Source organism: Prionailurus bengalensis, chromosome C1 (assembly GCF_016509475.1).
Source record: "Prionailurus bengalensis isolate Pbe53 chromosome C1, Fcat_Pben_1.1_paternal_pri, whole genome shotgun sequence".
NCBI lineage: Eukaryota > Metazoa > Chordata > Mammalia > Carnivora > Felidae > Prionailurus > Prionailurus bengalensis.
Genome location: NC_057345.1, coordinates 76,461,569 through 76,483,527, shown reverse-complemented (window position 1 = coordinate 76,483,527; position 21,959 = coordinate 76,461,569). Strand labels below are relative to the sequence as shown.

Genomic DNA, 21,959 nt, shown 5'->3' with positions numbered 1-21,959 from the left:
CTTGCTTTACAGATTAGGGAACTACAGTCCAAAGAGATGACATTATTTTCTCTTTTTTTTTTTTTAAACTTTTTTTTTTTTTTAACGTTTATTTTTATTTTGGGGACAGAGAGAGACAGAGCATGAACGGGGGAGGGGCAGAGAGAGAGGGAGACACAGAATCGGAAACAGGTTCCAGGCTCTGAGCCATCAGCCCAGAGCCCGACGCGGGGCTCGAACTCGCAGACCTCGAACTCGCAGACCGTGAGATCGTGACCTGGCTGAAGTCGGACGCTTAACCGACTGCGCCACCCAAGCGCCCCGACATTATTTTCTCAAAGTCCAATATGTATCCACCCTTCTAGCTTTATGCTGTTGCTTCTATGTGAAACACTCCCAGCTAACACCCCAAATATCTGCTTCTTAAAATATTCTCACTTTTAAGGGTGCCTGGGTGGCTCAGTCAGTAAAGTGACCGACTTCGGCTCAGGTTATGATCTCACGGTTTGTGGGTTCGAGCCCAGTGTCGAGCTCTGTGCTAAACACTTGCTCTGAGCCTGGGACCTGCTTCAGATTCTGTGTCTCCTTCTCTCTCTACCCCTCCCCCGCTTGTGCTCTGTCTCACTCTGTCTCTCAAATATAAATAAATATAATAAAAAACGATTTTTTTTAAATCTTCTCATCTTTTAAAAGTCCATTTCAAATACTAACCCTTTTAAGATCAAATTTAATGATACCATCTCAGTTGATTATCGTCTCTTTCTTCTAAATACCTAAAAGTCTATAGCTCTTATACGGTGCTTAGGATACTCTGCCTTATGTTCTGCTATTTGTGGCCTCATCCTAAATGTACACTCATCTTGTGGGCAGGGTCTGATTTCTACTAATTTTGTACATGCCCCAGAACCATTGTTCTCAAAGAATAGTCTCCTCACCACTGCGAGTTGCTAGGACCTTTTCAGGGATCCACAAGATCAAACTATTTTCATAAATAACACTGCAACATTATTTGCCTTTTTCACAGTGCTGACATTTGCACTGAAGATGCAAAAGCACTGGTGGGTAAAACTGCAGGTCCCTCACCACAAATCAAGGCAATGGCACCAAAGGATATTAGCAGTCATTGTAGTCCTTAATACTGCACACTTGCAGTAAAAAAATAATAAAAAGAGCCATCTCTACTTAAAAATGTCCTTGATGAAACAGTTAAGAATTATCAATTTTATTAAACCATGACTTTTCAGTACAATTTCTTTCTGGTAGTGTCTGTAGCACAAAAAGCAATTTTGCTGCATACCAAAGTATCACGGTTTTTGCCAGGAAAAGCCATTGTGCAAGTGCTTGGTTGTGAAATGAAATTAGCCACTTTTACAAACAATACTATTTTTACTAGACAGACAGACTGAGCATTTGGCATTTTCTCAAAAATGAACAAAGTAAAACTGTCACTTAAAGGAAAACAACTAACAGCATTTGCTGCCAATGATAAAACTTGAGCTTTTCAGTGAAATTTAGAATTATTAAAACTTGTAAGTACCAATAAGCATAACAAACACAGTAAGTTTATTAATACATTTTTCATACTAAGACTTCAAATGGGGCGCATTATTTACATTTATAGCTCATCTAAAATCCAACTGTCCACATTCAAGTGTGCAGTCACATGCAGCTCATGGCTACCATATTAGACAACACAATTCTAGATTAATAAAATAGTCATTTATCGTTGTTTTTTTTTTTTTTTTTTTTGAGAGAGAGAGAGAGCACAAGTGGGGGAGAAGGGTATTGGGGTGGGGGGAGAATTTTAAGTGGGCTCCATGCTCAGCAGAGAGCCCGATGTCAATTATCTGTCTTTAGAGTTGGTAATTTATTCTTATATTATCTCAGATAGAGGGCAATTTTGAAATTAAAATAAAAATTTCAAAATAAAAAGCCTTCCTCTAAACCTCATATTTAAAAATACTCTTAGAGCTAAGTTCAGTTAGATAAACAAAGCAAAAAGTTTCATATTGTTATTTCTGCGAGTTTCAATTTTGAGCTCGCAGAGGCTGCCTTCAGATACTAAATCTTTTAGTTTTTTATTCTGTGTTTTTATTTCACTATGGAGTCATAAATTACTACTATTTATTGAACACCCACCTTATGCCAGGCACTGTAGAGTACACAAAAATTAAGAAAACTACATAGCAATGATTTTGGCTTATTATTCATAGTATGGTTACTATTCAGTTAATTAAAAAGGAAAAAAGGAAAAGTCTTTATACTGTATGTAATCAGTATGATTATAGGGATATAAGTTCTATAAGATGACTGCTTCTGTATAAACAACATTCTTCCAGGTTACCAAATGAACTTAGAAATCACTTTAAAAATAAAACTGGAACAGGGCGCCTGGGTGGTTCAGTCGGTTGAGCCTCTGACTTCAGCTCAGGTCATGATCTCGCGGTCCATGAATTCGAGCCCCACGTCAGGCTCTGGGCTGACAGCTCAAAGCCTGGAGTCTGCTTCAGATTCTACGTCTCCCTCTCTCTCTGCACCTCCCCTGCTCGCACTCTGTCTCTCTCTCTCTCTCTCAAAAATAAACATCAAAATATTTTTTAAATAAATAAATAAAACTAGAAGAATATAACATGTCTTTATTATTATTATAAAATGAAAGTAATTCACTCAAAAACCGACCTCATGTTTTAAATCAAATCTATTCTATTGCTTTGATCACTCTATAAGTTCAACAAATGTTAAAACTCAGTTACAATTAAATCATAAGGAGCTGAGGAGTAACAGGAAAAAACAAATGACTTATCAAAATAATTAACAAGCTGTGTCACACCAACTCTTGAAATAGGACCTCTGTTCACCACCTCCACACTACTAGCATTTTGATACAGGCCACCAGCATCTCAAATGTACGTTACTACAACAGCCTCCTAACTAGTTTTCCTGCTTTCACTTTTGCTTCCTTTCTGTTTATTCTGAAGAAAACAGCCAGAATAAATCTGTTAAAATGTGAATTTAAATCATGTTCAGGGTACTTGGCTGGCTCAGCTGGAAGAGCATGCCAACTTTTGATCTCGGGGTCGTGAGTTCAAGCCCCACACTGGCTGTGGAGATTACTTAAATAAATAAACTTAAATAAATAAAGTTCAATGCTCAGTAACTTCCAATGGCTTCCCGTTTTGCCTGAAGTAAAAGCCAAACCCTTAAATAATCCATAAGGCCCTATACCAGTGGCTTTGAACCAAGGACAATTTTGCCTTCCAGAGGACATCTGACAATCTCTGAAAGCACTTTTGGTTTTCACAACCAAAGGGCAGGTGCTGTTCACATCTAGTGCACAGAGGCCAAAGATGTCGCTGAACAGTCTACAATGCACAAGATATCCCCCCACAAAGAATTATCTAGTCCAAAATGTCAATACTTGTAGGGCACCTGGGTGGCTCACTTGGTTCAGTGTCCGACTCTTGATTTTGGCTCAGGTCATGATCTCACGGTTTGTGGGATTGAGCCCCACATCAGGCTCTGTGCTGACAGCGTGGAGCCTGCTTGGGATTCTCTCCCTCTTTCTCTGCCCCTTTCCCAGCTCATGCTCGCTCACTCACTTGCTCTCAAAATAAATAAAGAAACATTAAAAAAGAAGGCAACTGCTATATCTGACAAATTCTGCCCTGTATGATTTACCTATCACTTCTTAACTTCATCATCTACCATTCCTCCCGTTATCGCTCCACTCTAGGTATACTAGACCCTCAGCTGTTCCTAGAACACAGTATGCACACACCCATTTTTGCACCTGCTGCTCCCTCTGCCTGGAAATGTTCTTTCTCTGTATCTGCACTGCTCAATCCCTCTACTCTTTCAGGTCTTTATTTTCTATTGTCTCTTAGATATAAACAAGTTATCTTTGATTTTCAATGCCTCTGGCTACACCTCGCCACTCTAACTCTGTCTTAAGACTCCTTAGCAAAAATCATCAGCTCTAGTCAAAACGTTCTTAAGTCTCTCTGAAGCACAATGTACTCAGCTGTACCTTTATTCCTGCTTTCCTCTATCTCGAATGCTCTCCTTTTTTTCTCTGCTGTTTATATAAAAAGAGTTATTGTGAGGCAGGAAGGAAACATGGAATCATTGAAAATACAACTTCCTTCCAAGAAATGGTGTGGAGGAAATTTGGTACTTGACATATTTTCCAGTACCTTCTACTTCATCTCAGTCGCTGGAAAAGACAATGCTAACAATGAATTGTATTGTTGGCTTCATTTGGCTTTGTATTTGCTAAAGCCTACAGCATTCTCCCTTTAGATAGCCATGGCTTGCATCCGTACCTTCTCAAATCTGTGCTCAAAGGTCACCTTATCAAGTCCTTCCCCAACAGACAGACACACACACACACACACACACACCACCACCACCACCACCACCACCACCGCCAACATCCTCTGTGGCCTTTTTCTTCTAAGCAATTGTTACCATCTAATATACAATATGTGTTACTTCTTTATCTTGCGTATTCTCCAATTCATCCCACTAGATTGTACTCCCTACAAGGGCAAGAATATTTTCCATTTTGCTCATTGCTATATTGCCAGTTCCTAGAATAGTATCTAATACACAGCAGTCACTCAAGAAATATTTGTTAAATGAATAAAGTCAAATTACATCTCTGAAATTAAGTTCCTCATTTATAAAGTGTAGATAACCTAGACCTCAAAGTGTTGTCAAATAATGATCTTTAACCAGCAATGCATTCCAAAGTCATTCACAGCACTTTTTCATCACATGCACAACCAGGGATCCCTTATTTAAAACTAAGATTCAAGAGGACTAGAGTATGACCTAAACAGATAAACTTTGGAAAAGCTCCCAGGGGAATCTAACAATCACTATCAGATGAAAACCACTGTTGGAACTAAAATTAAGAGAAAAAATAAAGTTCACAACATTGGTAAAACATTAATCCAAAAGGATATATGCACCCCATGTTCGCTGCAGCTTTATTTATATAATAGGAGAGGTATAGAAACAACTTAAGTGTCCACTAAAGGATGAACGGATAAAAAAGATGGGGTACACATATACGAGGAACAGGACTCAGCCATAAAAAGGAATGAAATCTTGCCATTTGCAACAACATGGATGGACCCTGAGGGCATTATGCTAAGTGAAATAAGTTACAAAGCAAGACAAATACTATTACGTGGAATCTAAACAAAACAAAACAAAACAAAAAAGCCAAGCTCAGAGATACAGAGAACAGGTTAGTGGTTTCTAGAGGGGAGAGAGTGCAGGTGGGCAAAGGGAATCAAAAGGTACAAAAGTCCAGTTAAAAAAAATAAGTCATGAGGGGAAAAAATAAGTCACAGGATATAATGTATAGCATGATGACTTAACTGTTAAGAGATTAAATCTTAAAAGTTCTCATTATAAGAAAAAAAATTTCATTATATATGGTGATGGATGGTAACTAGAATTATTGCAGTAATCATTTTCCCAATGTCTACAGTGAATCATCATGCTGTACCCCTGAAATTAATGTAATGTTGTATGTCAATTATACTTCAATAAAAAATAAAGTGCATCTCTTAAACAAAAAGTCATCACTGTGATAGAAATTGCTAAAGTTCTTTTTGCATCACTGTACATTAAGAAAATAAACTTCTGGCCTGGTATGACTCTACATGTCAAAGTCCTACACTTAGACATTAAATCCAAATCTCTGGTAAACACTACTAGAAATTGAAGCCTTTTATCATTCCAAATGTCTCTCTTTGGTGAACGTGTTAGTCCTACTCACTCCAGTTTAAAATCTTGGACTCGTTTTTATTCATCCTTCTCAATTTTCTACTCATTACTAGTCAGTCAGCCTGCAAGTTCTGTTAATTTTCTCTAGAAACATCTTACTATTTTCAAAATTACTACTGTCTTCTCCCAAGTTCAGGATCTTTAAATCCTAACACCTAAATTTATTAAATGGCTTTTTAGCTTATTTTCCAGTTTTTTCTTTTCTTTTCCTCTTTTAAGATTTTATTTTTAAGAAATCTCTACATCCAGCATGGGGCTTGAACTTACAACCCCAAGAGCAAGAGTCACATACTCTTCCAACTGAGCCAGCCAGGCACTCCTAAGTTTCCAGTTTTCAATCTACCTAAATGTGGATACAAATTAAAGTTCCTCTGGTAGTTTTATTATGACATTCTCCTGTTCAAAACTGTGTTCTTCAAGGGCAACTAGCTGGATCAGTTAGTACAGCATGCAACTCTTGATCTTGGGGTTGTAAGTTTGAGCCCCAGGTTGGGTATAGTGATTACTCAAAAATACATTAAGAAAACAACAACAACAATCACAACAACAACCAGAGGCACGTGGATAGCTCAGTCAGTGAAGCATCCAACTCTTGATTTCAGCTCAGGTCACAATCTCAGTTTGTGAGATCAAGCCCTGCATCCAGCTCTGGGCTGACAATTCAGAGCCTGCTTGGGATTCTCTCTCTCCCTCTCTCTCTGCCCTTCTGCTCATGCTCTCTCTCTCAAAATAAATAAACTTTAAAAAAAGGTATTCTTCAGCACTCAATATATACTACTTCCTACACATTGAGCTTTTTTAGCCCACATCAAATACAAAGTTTCTCTAAATTCTTAAAGATGATACACAGAAATTAATTGGACAGCAATTATTCTCATAAAATGGCACATAGTTTTATTTAGTACACCTGCTTCAGTTTTATTTTGTGAATATATTATATTCTGTACACAGCTGAATTTTCCTTTTCTCTGGCAATCAATATGTGTACTTCCACTCTATGGGGGTCCTTTTTTACCTCACTGAATTCTTCCACGTTCTTTTTTGTGTTATCATCCTGTCTGGCAGAACTTTAATAACTATCAAAATAACATCCAACTGTACTCTGCCTACCTCTTATGATTTTATCTAGCTCTATAGTCACAACTCTAACGTCATGCTTAAGTCAATGAACAATCAGGCTTAGGGACTCCTGGGTGGCGCAGTCGGTTGGGTGTCCAACTTCAGCTCAGGTCAAGATATCACAGTTCATGGGTTTGAGTCCCACAATGGGCTCTGTGCTGACAGCTCGGAGCCTGGAGCCTGCTTCATATTCCGTGTCTCCCTCTCTCTGCCCCTCCCCTGCTCATGCTCTGTCTCCCTCTCTCAAAAAGTAAACATTAGGGGCGCCTGGGTGGCGCAGTCGGTTAAGCGTCCGACTTCAGCCAGGTCACGATCTCGCGGTCCGGGAGTTCGAGCCCCGCGTCGGGCTCTGGGCTGATGGCTCAGAGCCTGGAGCCTGTTTCCGATTCTGTGTCTCCCTCTCTCTGCCCCTCCCCTGCTCATGCTCTGTCTCCCTCTCTCAAAAAGTAAACATTAAAAAAAATATTTAAAAAAATAAAATAAACAATCAGGCTTCTTCATGTGCTCCTCTAGACAGCTCTTTATATACAAACACATTTAGACACTAAAGCAAATGACCTCAAAAACAAGGTCAAAATGTATTACAATAAAAGCGATATAAAACCAAGACAATAATCCACTTAATCTACATTATTCAATACCAAAGCTTCTCAGTCAGCAAAAAGAACTCGACTAGTTTCTTGTAACTCATCACTCAGAATGTAGTCTAGGCCTTTTGGAATAAATTAAGGGAATCATAATTCAAACAAACAAAAGAGTCAAACTATACTGAATAGCCCTGACTTTTTCTGATTCCCAAATTCCTTAATTAAAAAACTATACATAGTGTGACAACATTAACACTGAGCAGTGATACATTAAGAGACAAAACAATGACTGAAACAAGGTAGAACTGGCTTTTTACATTGTTACTTTATGTGCATGTAGAGAAAAACTGAAATGCATTCCTTTAACATTATTTAAGAGAAAACAAAAGAGGATACTCACCATTAAAGCCCTGATAAGTATTTCTGCAAGCAGAGTGTGTATAATCTATGAAGACACATTTAACAGAAAGAAATTAGTGCAATATTAGCAAAAATCTGAAATTACATACTCATCTATTCAAATCAAACCAAATTTCTTAAAATGCCATTAACTCTATTATCTACAAAAATGGAGTATAAATAATTACAAACATTTAATATGGAAAAACATGTATCTCTCTTCATTATCTCCCCAAGAGGCAAATCATCCAAATTACTAAAATGTAAAAATTCGCTTTAACACCTGATATACAATAATTGCCAAAAAAAGGGAATCCACTACTGATTTATACAGGGAAACAAAAGGAAGGCAGATAGATTAAATTATGTATCAAAAATTGCAAAAAGGGCCATGTGAGAACTGATTGTATGTAATATGTAATTGTTTCAAAGTTAACATATTTCTTTTACCTACTCGCTCTCTAAAGTTTTCAAGATCTTATTTGAGAATGCACATACACAAACATGTATGTTTGCCTTCACTGTATCTATCCAGGATGTGACATCACCAAAAACCATATTGGCAATTTCCGTTAAAACGGATTTGGCAATTAAGTCCTTTAATTAATTTTACTAATAAATACTAAAAGAAAGCTGATACAGTGATCCCTTGAATGCCACAGAATCCAGCTACACTGCATAGGATTAGATTCAGATGTATTGTTAGTCAAATTCCACTCCCAAATATAGCAGTAAAGGAGAAAAGGAAGCAAGAGAGAGGAGGAGTGTTTACTCACTGACACTGTTTATAATTTTATTACTAACGCTGGAATTGGAGGCACATGGTGACAATAAAAAGTAAGCAAACTAAGTTTTATTGTTTTTCAACTCTCTACAGAAAATGGATTCCCTTGGGGGGGGGTGGGGGGGTGGAACCACTCCCATTGTTCCCTCCCCCCACCTGGGTAGCTTCTGCTGTACCCTGAGTGTTGGTACTATCATCAAACTTCGGTATGAAAACATAGCAATATATTTTTAACTTTCATTCCCAGCTTCGCTACTTCAAATAAACATAGTTTTAAGGTATCTGTATCAAAATGAGTCAAAGTCCAACCAAAACAAACAAAAACACCAGAGTGTGCTACTCGTAACAGCTGGACTTCCTATTTCAAACTAATTGAAAAGGCTCCACCAAAGCGTTATCCCAGGGGCGCCTGGGTGGCTTAGCTGGTTAAGAGCCCTACTCTTGATTTCCGCTCAGGTCACGAGGTCAGGCTTCGTGAGATCAAGCCCCACATCTGGCGCTGCACCGACAGCTTGGGATTTTCTCTCTCTCTCTCTCAAAATAAATAAATAAATAAACTTTTTTTAAACATGGGTTCTTTCAGCCCCCTTTCATATACTTAGATTTGGCAGCTTTAATTCTTTTTGGCATGAAATCAAATCAAAGATCAAAAGATCGTTTAGTCAGACTCACGCTGAGATCACAGTACGTTCAATGTTTCATATAATTGTTTCGGTTGGGTGAGGGGCTTACAACTGGTTAGCGAGCCGGTTTTAATTAGACACGTCTGGTTACTCAGGATTAAGACCGCTTTAACCACTGAAACCCTTTTCCACGTCTCCCTAACCGACTCATTTTATCTTGACACCCATTCCTATAAAAGTTGGGCAAGATTTGAAGACAAGGTGAAAACCAAATTAATTTTACTCTGGGAGCCTGTGAAAATGGTTTCAAGAACTAGCCGTGAGAGACAGCTGAAAGGTATTGCTGGAATACGGTTTACTTAAACGTTAAGTCCGACGCAGGCGGCTGGGCACGGAGCTGAATTTGAAGGGCATGTGATGCCGTGCCAGAATTCTAACTTAAGTCCCATCCATACACAATCCAGAGGGAAAAAATGCTTAGGTTCACGCAGCTATTTGAAATTAGGGATTAACGACCGGGTTAATCTTGGTGGATAAACAGCCCAGTTTGCTAACCAGTAATAGCTTAGGTTTCCATTCGGCACAGAGATCTACCTATACTTGTCACTTACGGACGCCCTTTAAACTCGTCTTCAAACTAAGACGAGAAACATCACCGTGAACAAGCCTCTGGAAATTGTATCTGTTAAGAAGCAACCTGGTTGGGGATCTACTACACGGACGAGCTGGGTCGCCGCCCTGTGAGGCGAACGCGACGCGAGGCCGGGGAGGCCCCACCCGCCCCTCTGCCCGAGACCGGGGAGTTGGGAGGCGTCGGGGCAATTTCCACGCACCGGGGCCGGGGCGAGTCCGGAGCGCGAGTCCGGGGCCCGAGACCGGAGGCCGTGGCGCTCTGGGCGCGCCCTTCCCCTCACCGAGGCCGGCACGGAACTCCCAGGTCCCCGGCGGCAGCGGGCGCCGGGCGGGCGCGACACGGCGCGCGGGTTCCCACACAGGCCGATTCCGGGCACTGGGCCCGCGGCGGGCGGGCGGCCTCCGGGCCCGCAGAACAAAGCCCACACGGCCATCTTGAGACCGTAAACAGACCCCCGGGGCGGCCACCCCGCCTCCCGCCCGCCGTGGCGACCAGCCAGAGGCGCCGCTTACCGTCTTCGAAGTCCATGGCGGAGGCTCGGGGCTCACAGCCTCGGCGACGCTGGGCTGAGCTGTGGCAGGCGGCGAGCGCCCGCGACCCGCGGTTCCACACCACCCGTCCTCGCGACCGACAGCGGCGCTACCGGCCCGGGAGCCGCAGGCCACAGCGAGGCTGAGGGGCGGGGCCGGCCGGCGCTGCCAGCCGCCGCAGCGCGGCCTGCGATTGGCTGGCGCGGGCTGGTGGGCGGGCCCTCGAGTGGGGGCGGGAAGGAGGCCCGCTGTCGCGCTCCCGAGTGCTGACCCTCTGGGAGCGGCTGAGGAGGAAGGAAGGTGGAAAGAGGAGCGTCGAAGACTGACTAGGGTCACGGGAAAGCGAACTGGGTGTTCGGGAAATTCTGGCTGCGGCCCGCCATGTTTGATCCTGGCAAGAGCGAAAGGATCTAGTTGGAATACCTCCCTCCTGCCCAAACTAATAAACCACGTGCCGACCTTTTGCTTTTTATTGGCTGGGGATGACTGTACCGAAAATGTTAACGTGTTTCTGGACTTTTTGCTGTGGAGACGCTGAAGTCCCAGACGATTTTTACTCTGTGAGCAGAGAACAGATTGCAAAATAGGAAATAATTGTGGAAATGATCCAAAACAAGCTATTACCAATTTCTGAATTTTAAGGTCCAAAATGAAAGTGCTGTGAAAGTTCAAAACCAGGGATGATTTGTGGCAGAAGTCCTCCAGAACCTGACGAATGACCCTGCACAAATATCCACACACTTTGGCGTTGTATTATCACTACTTTGGAAGTAGTGTTGGGGAAGTGGGCAAAATTATTCATCCCACAGGTCAATATGGAAAAAGACAACTATTCATTCTGACCTGGAGGAGCTTGAACTCCAGGTTTAATTTTTTTTTTTTTTTTTCCTGTTAGTAGAGGAAATAGTGTCAACAACGAGTTGATCGCAGGATAGGAAACCATGAATCAAAACCATTTGCTCTTCTTTGAGGTCCAACCAGTTTCTGGAACCAGTTCCAAGAAGGCAGCTTGTGGAAATAGGGCTGGGGGAAAAACTCACAGATATACTATGTGTATTACCATAGCCCCAAACCTGGACAGGGCATTGTTTCTCCTTCATCACTTTCCTTCTCCACCCTGAATGATTCACCCATTCTCCACCCTTGTTTTCTTTTTTACCCCCCATCCTATACATGTTTCCTAGTCACCTGAGCTGAACATGTTGAAAACTGAACTCATAATTTCCCTCCTCAAACCTGCTCATCCTCCTTTATTCTTTCATCTCTGTTAGTGGTGTCGTGAGCAACCACCCACTAATCCTAGCCGGAAGCCTGCCCGATTCATCTAGTCAAGGCACAGCCCTCTCCCACTCTCTCACGCCAGTTCATACTGAAGTCTTTCATCTGCTTATTACCTCTTAAAGTTTCTTAAACTTGTTCCCTTCTCTCCATTCCCACCGCACTACCTGCAGTACCTAACTACTCTCATTCTCTCTCTCCCAAACTGTTGCTGTATCTTCCTAAATAATTTCTCTGCCCTTTGGCCTTGATTTCTCAGGCTTCTCAGGGCTGCGGTGTTCTAAACACTAATCCAAACATCTCATCATGCGTCTCTATCATGGATTAGATCAAGGCAAAGCTACGTAACCTAGAGCACGTGCGTCCGGATCTGGCCACTGCCTGACCTGCCATCTTCCTACATTTCTCCCTCCCCCTCTCTCCTACACTCTCTCCCTTTTGTGGATCAATTTTAAGCCGCTTCCCAAATCATCCCTATGCTTCTTCATGCCACTAAACTTTTACTTATGCTTTTGTCTCTGCTTGTGATACCACCCAGTTAACCCTACCCATTCTCAAAACATAGCTCAGGATTTACTTCCTCTAAGAAACACACCCACATCCCATCCCGGCACCCTAGGCCAGTACTTCTCAAATATTAATGTGTATATGATTCGCCTAGCAATCTCATTAAAACTCACATGCACACTCAGTCAGACTGGGTTGGAGCCAGAGTCTGCATTCCTCACAGGTTTCCAGAAGATGCTGCTGCTGCTGCTGCTGCTGCTGCTGCTGCTGCTGAAACCATACTTGGAGTAGCAAGGCCCTGAGCTAACCTGTTACCGCACTATCTCCCCTGCAGTAAATACTCTGTTTGGCTTTATGTCTACCCACACTCGAAGCCCTTTGAGATTAGAATCAAGACTTCTTTGTATCCTAAGTGCTGAGCACATATATTTGCTAAGTAAAACTGAACTCTCTTTTTTTTTTTTTTAAGGATAGACTTAATATTTTATTGCCACTTATATAATCAGATGGCAATTGGGTATACAGTCTTCATACTTGATCTTTCCTTTTGGTAAATAAAAAAATTTACAAGTTTTCAACAGCCAATGGCTGGTTATGTTTTCAAAAAACATAATTAGATTAATTCATTAATGGTAGCTTCAAGTTTTTCCTTACTAGCTCCAGAAAGTTCACCCACCTTTTGTCCTTTTTTAAAAAACTGGAAGGTTGGCATGCATTTTGACTTCACGCTCTGAAGCAACATCCCAACAGTCATCCACATCTGCTTCAAGGAACGCCATGTTGGAATACTTGTCAGAGAAGGAATGAAAGAAATGTTTAATTGTTTTGCAAGGCCCACACCACATGGCTGAAAAGTCAACTACTACAAGTTTTTCCCCTGCACTGTTCAAGGCTTCCTGAAAAGCATACTTGCTCTCAATCTGCTTCACCATTTTGGCGGTTAGGGTCTGACAAGCGGCTGTGAGGACCATGTAAGTGGATCCTAAGTGCTGGACAGAGCTCTCTCTTGACATTTTTAACTTTTTATTTTTCTTGGTATCATGGCAAAGGAATGGTTTGTAACCCGTGGTACTCAGGCATGAGTGTAAGGAAATATGTATTGGGTCACACACACACACACACACACACACGCCCTTCTTTCTCTCCTAAAAGAGAAAATTACCAATCAGGGAACTCCTAACTCAAGAAGAAAACTGGCCTCAGCACAAATGCCTGGAGAGCCAGAATACATAGATATCTTCTCCCTTTCCTTCCTCTTTCCCAAGGCAGAAGCAGGTGGCCATACCTAGATACTCCACAATACCTGAGAGGCCTTGCAATACCTGAGAGTCCCTCAAGCCATCCCTTAATTCCTTTACCAAACAAATATTGATTGAGCACCAACTATGTGCCAAACATGGTTTTCTTCCTTCACTGTCATCTCTTTCCAGTCCCCCAGAAACTGGCCAGGCAACCGGGCCTGTTCCCACTTGTTTAGGCTTAGATTTTTACCCTGAGGGGCCAAGGTTTTGTACAAAGTCTTAGACTATTTCATTCTCCATTTATTTTGCAGTAGGTGGCAGGTTAGTAAATGCCAGAACAGCTAAGCCTATTGGAAAACAGAAGAGAATATGTTTTATTAAGTGCAGAAGTTAAAAGGATGATGTGCTGATGCCAAGAGAAGTCTGCAGGGATAAAGAGGAAATGGGGAGCTACATCTAAGACCTGATCCTGAGGGAGCCGTCAAAGAAGCCCTACCATTGCCCTCCCCAGAACCTGAGAAGAGCGAGGTGCATGGGCTCCCTGAGGACCCAGGGACCTCTGTTCCTCATCTCCTGACCCTCCACATACATACCTTCTGCTCCAACAACACAGGACCATCTGCTGTTCCCCAAACAAGCTGTGTATTTTCACAAGCTTTTGCTCACCCTGTTCTCTCTGCTTCTATTGTGTTTCCTTTCCTCCTCTGCCATTCTTCAAGGTTCAATATTCATGTTGCCTCTTTTTTTTTTTTAATTTTTTTTCAACATTTATTTATTTTGGGGACAGAGAGACAGAGCATGAACAGGGGAGGGGCAGAGAGGGAGGGAGACACGGAATCTGAAACAGGCTCCAGGCTCTGAGCCATCAGCCCAGAGCCCGACGCAGGGCTCGAACTCACAGACCGCGAGATCGTGACCTGGCTGAAGTCGGACGCTCAACCGACTGCGCCACCCAGGTGCCCCATCATGTCGCCTCTTTTTAAACCTCTCCCTAAGCTCTTAGTCAGAATCCCCTTCCCTCTGTGTCACCTTAATAGTGGTTAGCACAGTTGGATTCTTGTTGTAGTAAGTTATTTAGTTGTATTCCTTGTCTAGCTCTTTGTTCATACTCTTTGGGAATGGAGACCCTTCTCTGTACCCCTTTTATATGGCCTATAGGTAGCACAGTGGCGCTGTATGTTAAGGAGGAAAAGCAAAATCACCACTGAAGAAAGGACTGCATCTGACTGAAAGTGAGTGCCCAGAGCTTCCTCTGCACAAAACCACAGCATCCGACAATTATTTTGGAGAATAAGTGACAGTAGGGTTACGAAGGGGAGTTCTGATTTCACAATGCCTTCCCAATTGGCTCCAAATAATTCTTCTTCTCCATGTTCTTTAGGGAATTCATAAATACTTAGAGAGGGAGGTCAAGTACTAAAAATGACTGTCTTAAGGCAGAGCAGCCAAACTTAACATAAGCAAAGTAATTCCTACTGAGGGTTCTGAGGACTTATCAAAGGAGAGCTGGTTACAGAACCACAGCAATAGAAATCGGCTGAAAACAGCTGGTGTTAACAGCACTGAATGGATGTATTTTATACATATGAGAAGATGTCTCTCTCCAATTTTAATTTACAACTTGAAAAAGACACAGGTGTCTCTAAAAGCTAAAAGAAATAGCAATTAAAATAATAATTAGCTTTTATTAAGCCCTATATATTAATAAATGTTCCAAAGAACTTTACATGTATTAACTCCTTTTATCTGCTTAAGAGTCCTATGATGTAGGGGCACCTGGGTGGCTCAGTTGGTTGAGCATCCGACTTTGGTTCAGGTCATGATCTTGAGGCTCGTGGATTTAAGCCCTACATCAGACTCTATGCTGACACCTTGGAGCCTGGAGCCTGCTTCAGATTCTGTGTCTCCCTCTCTCTCTGCTCCTCCCCACTTGCACACACATGTTCTCTCTCTCCCACGCATGTGCACGCACATGTTCTCTCCCTCTCTCTCTCTCTCTCTCTCTCGAAAATAAATAGATAAACATTTTTTAAATTAAAAAAAAAAATCCTATGATGTAGGTAGTACTATTGCCCCTACTTTACTGCTAAGGAAACTGAGACCCATAAAGGTAAAGTTACTTGCCCAAGGGCACACTGTTAAAAAAAAAAAAAAAAAAAAAAGAATAGAGCCAAGATTCAAATCCAAGCAGCCTGGCTACAGAGACCATATGTGCATCTCTATCATTCTGAAGTGCCTACTGTGCTCTACCGAGCAGCTCTTGCCTGCCAAGGATTTTGATGGACTCTTTATATGCCTTACTTGTATCCTCACAATAAGATAGGTTATATCCTTTCCGCATGAGGTAAATTAAAGAGAAAGTTAGGTTACTTGTCCAAGACTGCACAATGAGAAATTACTGGTTCCATATACATGACAAATATTATATAATCATGGTCTATTGCTGTTTGGAGCCAACCTTGGAGACTCAATATCATCACCAAAGTTCTCAGGTTAAAAAAAAAAAAAAAAAAAAAAGGAGAGGGGCGCCTGGGTAGCTCAGTCGGTTGAGCATCCAACTTCGGCTGAGGTCATGATCTCGAGGTCTGTGAGCTCAAGCCCGGCGTCAGGCTCTGTGCTGACAGCTCAAAGCCTCGAGCCTGCTTTGAATTCTGTGTCTCCCTGTCTCTCTGCCCCTCCCCCACTCATGCTCTGTCTGTCTCTCTCTCTCTGTCAAAAATAAACATTAAAAAAAAGGAGAGAGATTTTGCCAATCTCCCAATCTTGCATAATTGTACTAATGCAGTCAAAGAGAGTTATGTAGGAAAAGAAGTGATCATGAATGCTTTGGAGATTCCCCACCTCATCCTGTGCTTTTAGGCCTTCCTCAGATTAGAAAAACTCAATTAGTTTCATGTGCATTCCCTTCCCCAAAAAGCAAGGTGAAATTCCAAACGCAGAAGTGCTTTCCTTAGGTATAAATTATATAAAGTATACATTTCTAGAAAATGAGGTTTATTCCCTATTAGGGTCTCGGTTAAACCTCTGAATTATCACCTCTCATTTCATCTTCTTAATGTGTTTAGTCCATCATAAATTTTAATCTTCTAAGTAAATTGAGAGCAAGCTGTCTGTGACATCTGTCAACCCCACTGATTGCCAGAATTGATTTGGTAGATCTGCCCTGCTGGAAAGGTGTCCCCTTTCTTCCTGGCTCTGCCACATGTGTCTCTCCCAAAGTTGCACGCTTCATTGAAGAGGATGGTTTTCCTAGAGAGGGGAGGACAAGGATCCACAAGGAGTCAAGTTCTCCTGTGGGACTATCCAGGCCTTGGATAGTAGGGTCTCTGCCACTAGACAATGAGCCACTTGAAGGTGGAGATCTCATCTTTGTGTCTCCAGCCTGCTAGAACCATGCCTGGCACATGGTAGACTCTAAAGTGTCTGTTGAATGAATAAGAAGGAAACAGACCCATAGTCAGCTTCTGTATCTAAATAGCTTCAATTCTACGTTAGGGAAACAAATGTAAATAAAAATACAAACATACAAAATTCAAACATGCACACATACAATCTAACCCCCATCTTGAGAGTCAACCCAACACATAGAGTTTACAAACAGAAAAAGGGCACAGTCCTAGGAGACCCAGTAGAGGGCACCACACACCAAATATAGTCAAGGTTCGGCTACAGAAATGGAGCACGTGTCTATCTAGTTCCTGCTGGCCTAAGGTGTTGTGAAAGGACATGGAGCAGAAAATATTCCTATGGGCCTGTGCTCTAAATGTACCTGAATTTCTATTTTGGTTCAATTGTGGATATAAATTTCCCTGTTTGCCTCATTTCAGTAGATTTTGTTTTTAGAGATGATCTTTTAAAGCACGGAACAATGGAAAACACTGTAGTGGTAAATTTGAAAAACAAGATACAACATTGTATGTGAAATCTGATAATAGCAATACCAATAATTTTTTTAAAAGACAAAGCATAAAGATAAGATGGAAAGAAAAATTGTAAAACATGAACTGTGATTCTTTTTCATGATGACTTTTTATGTACTCACAGGCATCCATACTTAGTCTTCTATATTCTCCAAATTTCTTTTGTACTTTTATAATGTAATACATATATGTGTGTGTATATATATATATATATATATATACAATATATATGTAATATATATATATATATTGGATACAAAACAAAATGTAACATGTATTAACAATTAGTTCTCCTTAGCCAAATGTTGTATTTCATTCTCTTTGTAGATATTGTTGGGAACAGAGGAAGGAGCCTCTCTCTATTGGTCATTTAAGTCAGTGGTTCTCAAGTCTGGCTCTACTCTAGAATCATTCAGGCACTTTTAATAAATGCCAGTATTTAGGCTTCACTTTGGAGATTCTTATTTAATGATAAACCTAAAACTGTTACCAGTGCTGATTTTCGAGACACTTGCAAGACAAGGTATTGGAATAAGTTCTCTTCTGTTTCAGTAACTTGTACTTATTGAGAAAATGTCAAGTCTAAAAAAGGAACTTTAGAGATTGAATAACCACACATTAACCAATCGATCCATGTGTGGGAAATGGTGTAACAACTACACTCTGAATTGGGGCTAGTATAGACACTTGTACATCTTACAGCTCTAAAAGCTGGCTTGGTTCCAGTATTCGCCGTAACTACCCTGCAGCCCTTGGGAGGTAATTAACTAATGACAGTAAAGGGCTTTTAAACTGAAACATGCTGTATAAATGCTAAACACAGGAAACACACAGAGGATTTCCACTGACTGCCAATACTTTTGAACCAGAGAGTTGATGCATCTTTCAGCCAATTTCCCCTTTGCAACTAAAATCTTCCTAATCCTAAATAAATAAATAAATAAATAAATAAAATCTCCCTAATCCTTATTTCAAGGGAAACAAAAGGAGTTTTTTTCTTAAATGTCTTTCCCACCAATCAAAGACCTAAGATTACCCCTTTACTTTCTCAGAAGTAAGTTTCTGCCTCAACAAAACATTGCATGGTAGTGTGGTTTGTGTGAATGGCTGGTTGGATTGGATCACTAAAGGTAGGTTCTACACAAAAGGAGTCATATTAAGTGGTCTAATATGAGTCCTGGCACCACCCTTCACATCATCTTTGTTTTTAAAGCAAAAGATTTGTGCAAATGGTAATAAATGAAATACTATAAAAGGACTTCCGGTGAAAAGCAACAGTATTTCCTCTTCTCCTTGTTTAATTCTGTTCCCCTCTAGAGATGAAAACTCTGGTTTCATCTTGTGGTAGGTTCCCCTCCCTAAGGAGAGAGGAAAAAAAAGGGAGAGAAAACTTCAAGGTAACCTGGCTATGCACCTACATGATACCATCCCTCATGACCTTGTAAACTGAGACTGCTTAATCAAACTACATGTTTGTGTGTGTTACCATATATGGGAGACAAAGAAATAGAAAATAGATTTTAAAAACTATGCCATGTGACGTTCAGTGCTCAATTCTTCAAGTACAAACCCAACTGAGCAGTACCGGCAGGAATAAAGTTGCTTCCTGGAAATTAAAAAGCCTCAGTGTCATGACTGTGTAAGAATCCTGCTACAATCTGAGGTGAGATCATTTGGTGTTTCCTTTCACTGCACTCTGTATCTCTCTTCTTAGATTACCAACGTCAGTCAATATCAATTGATTCCACAGTATGAAAATGAGCATGTATCTCATAGTACCCTTCTCTTCCTAATATTTAACGGCAATGACGGTTTTTTATTTCCTCTATTAGAACTAATCACTTATGTTTCTAAATAAAGACTCAAATTGCTATTTCTTTTTAATAGAGTATCTGTGCATTTCTTCCTCTATAAAATGAAGGCATTGGCCCCTTCCCATTGCTCTACTTCTCTTCTCCCTTTCATTTTCATCAGCAGCCCTGTACCACCAACAGAATTCTTACTGTTTACATTCTTCGCTGCAACCATAAAAGAGTCTTTTCTACTTTGCCTATAGGTTGACTTTAGAAGTTAAAAAGACTATATACTTTTTTCCAAAGAGTACAGTGTGAGTGAGAGAGCAGGTAACTTTACATTAGAGAAAACCTGGCCAACGCAACCTCAGCCAGGTTATCAAGTTCAACAAGAGTGTTAATTTGATATGTCATGTTGATAGCATGTGCCCTTGGTTTGATGTGACAAAATGGCACTTGACCTTTGTGGTCTTCCCTGAAAAACCCATAACCCCAATCTAATCATAAGAAAAACATTAGACAAATATCAAATGATGGACATTCTAGACCTGTGCTCCTCAAACCTATCAAGGTCTTCAAAAACAAGGAAAGTATGAGAAACTATTACAGCCAAGAGGAGCCAAACGAGACAGGATGACTAAATGTAATGGAAATAGAAGACATTAGGGAAAAACTAAAGAAATCTGATAAAGTATGAACTTTAGTTAATGACAATGTATCAATATTCATTCATTCATTATAGCAAATGGCTAATACTTGCATAAGATGTTAATAATAGTTGATCTGTCTACTGTATTTACATTTTTCTATAAATCAAAAACTTGTTAAAAATAAAGCTTATTAAAATACAAAATAATGGAAACAAGTCAATATGCCACATATACTTTATTATTGATATAGACATTATTCAATATCAATATGCTAGGATGACATTTTCCATGAACCCAGTGTTATAACCCCTGGGTCTCTCAAATGAGGCTATTTCTAACATCAAGGTCAAATTGATTGCCTTTTCTCTGCACTCTTTTCACTGCTTATATTCATGCCCGAATGTAGTTTGCTTCATGTGTGGTCTGTGACTCTGTTGTTCAGAATTTGCTTTTTCTCAAATTTCTAATTGTCATTTTATCTTGTATATTCTAGCCTGTGACACTTTCTCCTTAATTCAACCATTAATCCTTCCCTTTCACTTTTTATCTTTCAGACGTTTTTTGAAATCTCCACTCCATTGGCTTCCACCCTTTCCCCTCACACACTTTTTCCCCCATGTTTGTTTACTTTTATTCCAGTGGAGTCTTAGCAAGGAGGTTAAGTGCGCATAGGCTCATGCTCCTGTCTTGAAAAAGAAGCTTACTTTGCCTTTCATAAGGCAAAGTACGGTTTCATACTCAGTCCTGACACAGAGTGAGCCAGCTAAGATCCGGCTCAAAGAAAGGAAAGTACTTTCTTCTCTGAGAAAACACCCAATGGCAGATGTTGCCATGCTGTGGAAGGGTCCAGGAGGGCCCTGGGGCCCTGGCTGCAGTGGCTTCCACAGAGGCTTGGGCAGCTGCAGCTGTCACCTTGGTCAAGGCCAGGCCAAAGACAGAGAGTAGAATCTGGTCACCAAGATGGGGTCACCTGATCAAGGACATGAAGATCAAATCCCTGGAAGAGTTCTGTCCCTCTCCTTGCCCATCAAGGAAACTGAGATCATTGACTTTTTCCTCGGGACATCCCTCAAGGATAAGGTTTTGAAGATTATGCCTGTGCAAAAGCAGATCCATGCTGGCCAGGGGATCAGGTTCAAGGCATTTGTTGCCAACAGAGTTTACAATAGAGATGTTGGTCTGGGTGTTAAGTGCTCCAAGGAGGTAGCCTCTACCATCCATGGAGTCATCATCCTGGCCAAGCTTTCCATCATTTCCATGTAGCAAGGCTACTGGGGGAAACACTCAGCAAGCCCCACAGTGTCCCATGCAAGCTGGCCAGACACTGTGGCTCTGTGCCGATGTGCCTTATCCCTGCCCCCAGAGGCACTAGCATTGTCTCAGCCAAGAAACTACTGATGATGGCCAGTACTGACGACTGCTACACTTTGGCTGCACTGGACAACTTCGCCAAGGCCCCTTTTGATGCCATTTCCAAGACCTACAGCTAACTCACCACTGACCTCCAGAAAGAGACCGTGTTCACCAAGTCTCCCTATCAGGATTCACTGACTATCTATAAAGGCCCACACCAGAGTTTCATGGAGAGGACCCAGGCTCCAGCTCTGGCCACCACATGGTTTTATACAAGAAAAATGAAGTGAATTAAAGGCTGCGAAAGAAAGAAAGAAAGAAAGAAAGAAAAGAAAAGAAAGAAAGGGAGAGGAAGGAAGGAAGGAAGGAAGGAAAGAAAGAGAAAGAAAGAAAGAAAAGAAGGAAAGAAAGAAAGAAAAGAAAGAAAGAAAGAAAGGGAAAGAGAGGAAGGAAGGAAGGAAGGAAGGGAAAGAGAAAGAAAGAAAGAAAGAAAGAAAGGGAAAGAGAGGAAGGAAGGAAGGAAGGAAGGGAAAGAGAAAGAAAGAAAGAAAGAAAGAAAGAGAGGAAGGAAGAAAGAAAGAGAGGAAGGAAGGAAGGAAGAGAAAGAAAAAGAAAGAAGAAAAGAAAGAAAAAGTATATGGAGTAGTACTCTGACCAATATGTAGTCCTTAAGGGGAAACAAGTAGTGCGTTTGATCAATCAGTGGCCTTCCTATTACCAGATACTTCTGGAAGCACATTCTAACCAATCAGTCCTCATACTT

General features: G+C 41.1%; 1 protein-coding gene and 2 pseudogenes across 3 annotated transcripts in view; 1 reads left to right on the top strand and 2 right to left on the bottom strand.

Moving 5' to 3' along the window:
- Positions 1-10,778, bottom strand: part of ZNF326 (zinc finger protein 326) — a 37,788-nt gene extending 27,010 nt beyond the window's left edge. Inside the window, exons 1-2 of one of the 3 annotated variants that reach the window (XM_043575532.1) lie at positions 10,437-10,778; positions 7,885-7,929 (exon numbers count right to left, since the gene is read on the bottom strand). In XM_043575532.1, the coding sequence (XP_043431467.1) occupies positions 7,885-7,929; positions 10,437-10,452 (61 nt within the window). In that variant the 5' untranslated portion in view covers positions 10,453-10,778. Of the gene's footprint in view, positions 1-7,884; positions 7,930-10,436 lie in introns of those variants that run through there. The other 2 variants (XM_043575533.1, XM_043575534.1) reach the window with 2 other exon arrangements.
- Positions 10,779-12,710: 1,932 nt separating this feature from the next.
- Positions 12,711-13,219, bottom strand: LOC122479609 (annotated as a pseudogene).
- A 7,440-nt stretch (positions 13,220-20,659) lies between these two features.
- On the top strand, positions 20,660-21,486 carry LOC122479420 (annotated as a pseudogene).
- The last annotated feature ends 473 nt before the right edge of the window (positions 21,487-21,959 follow it).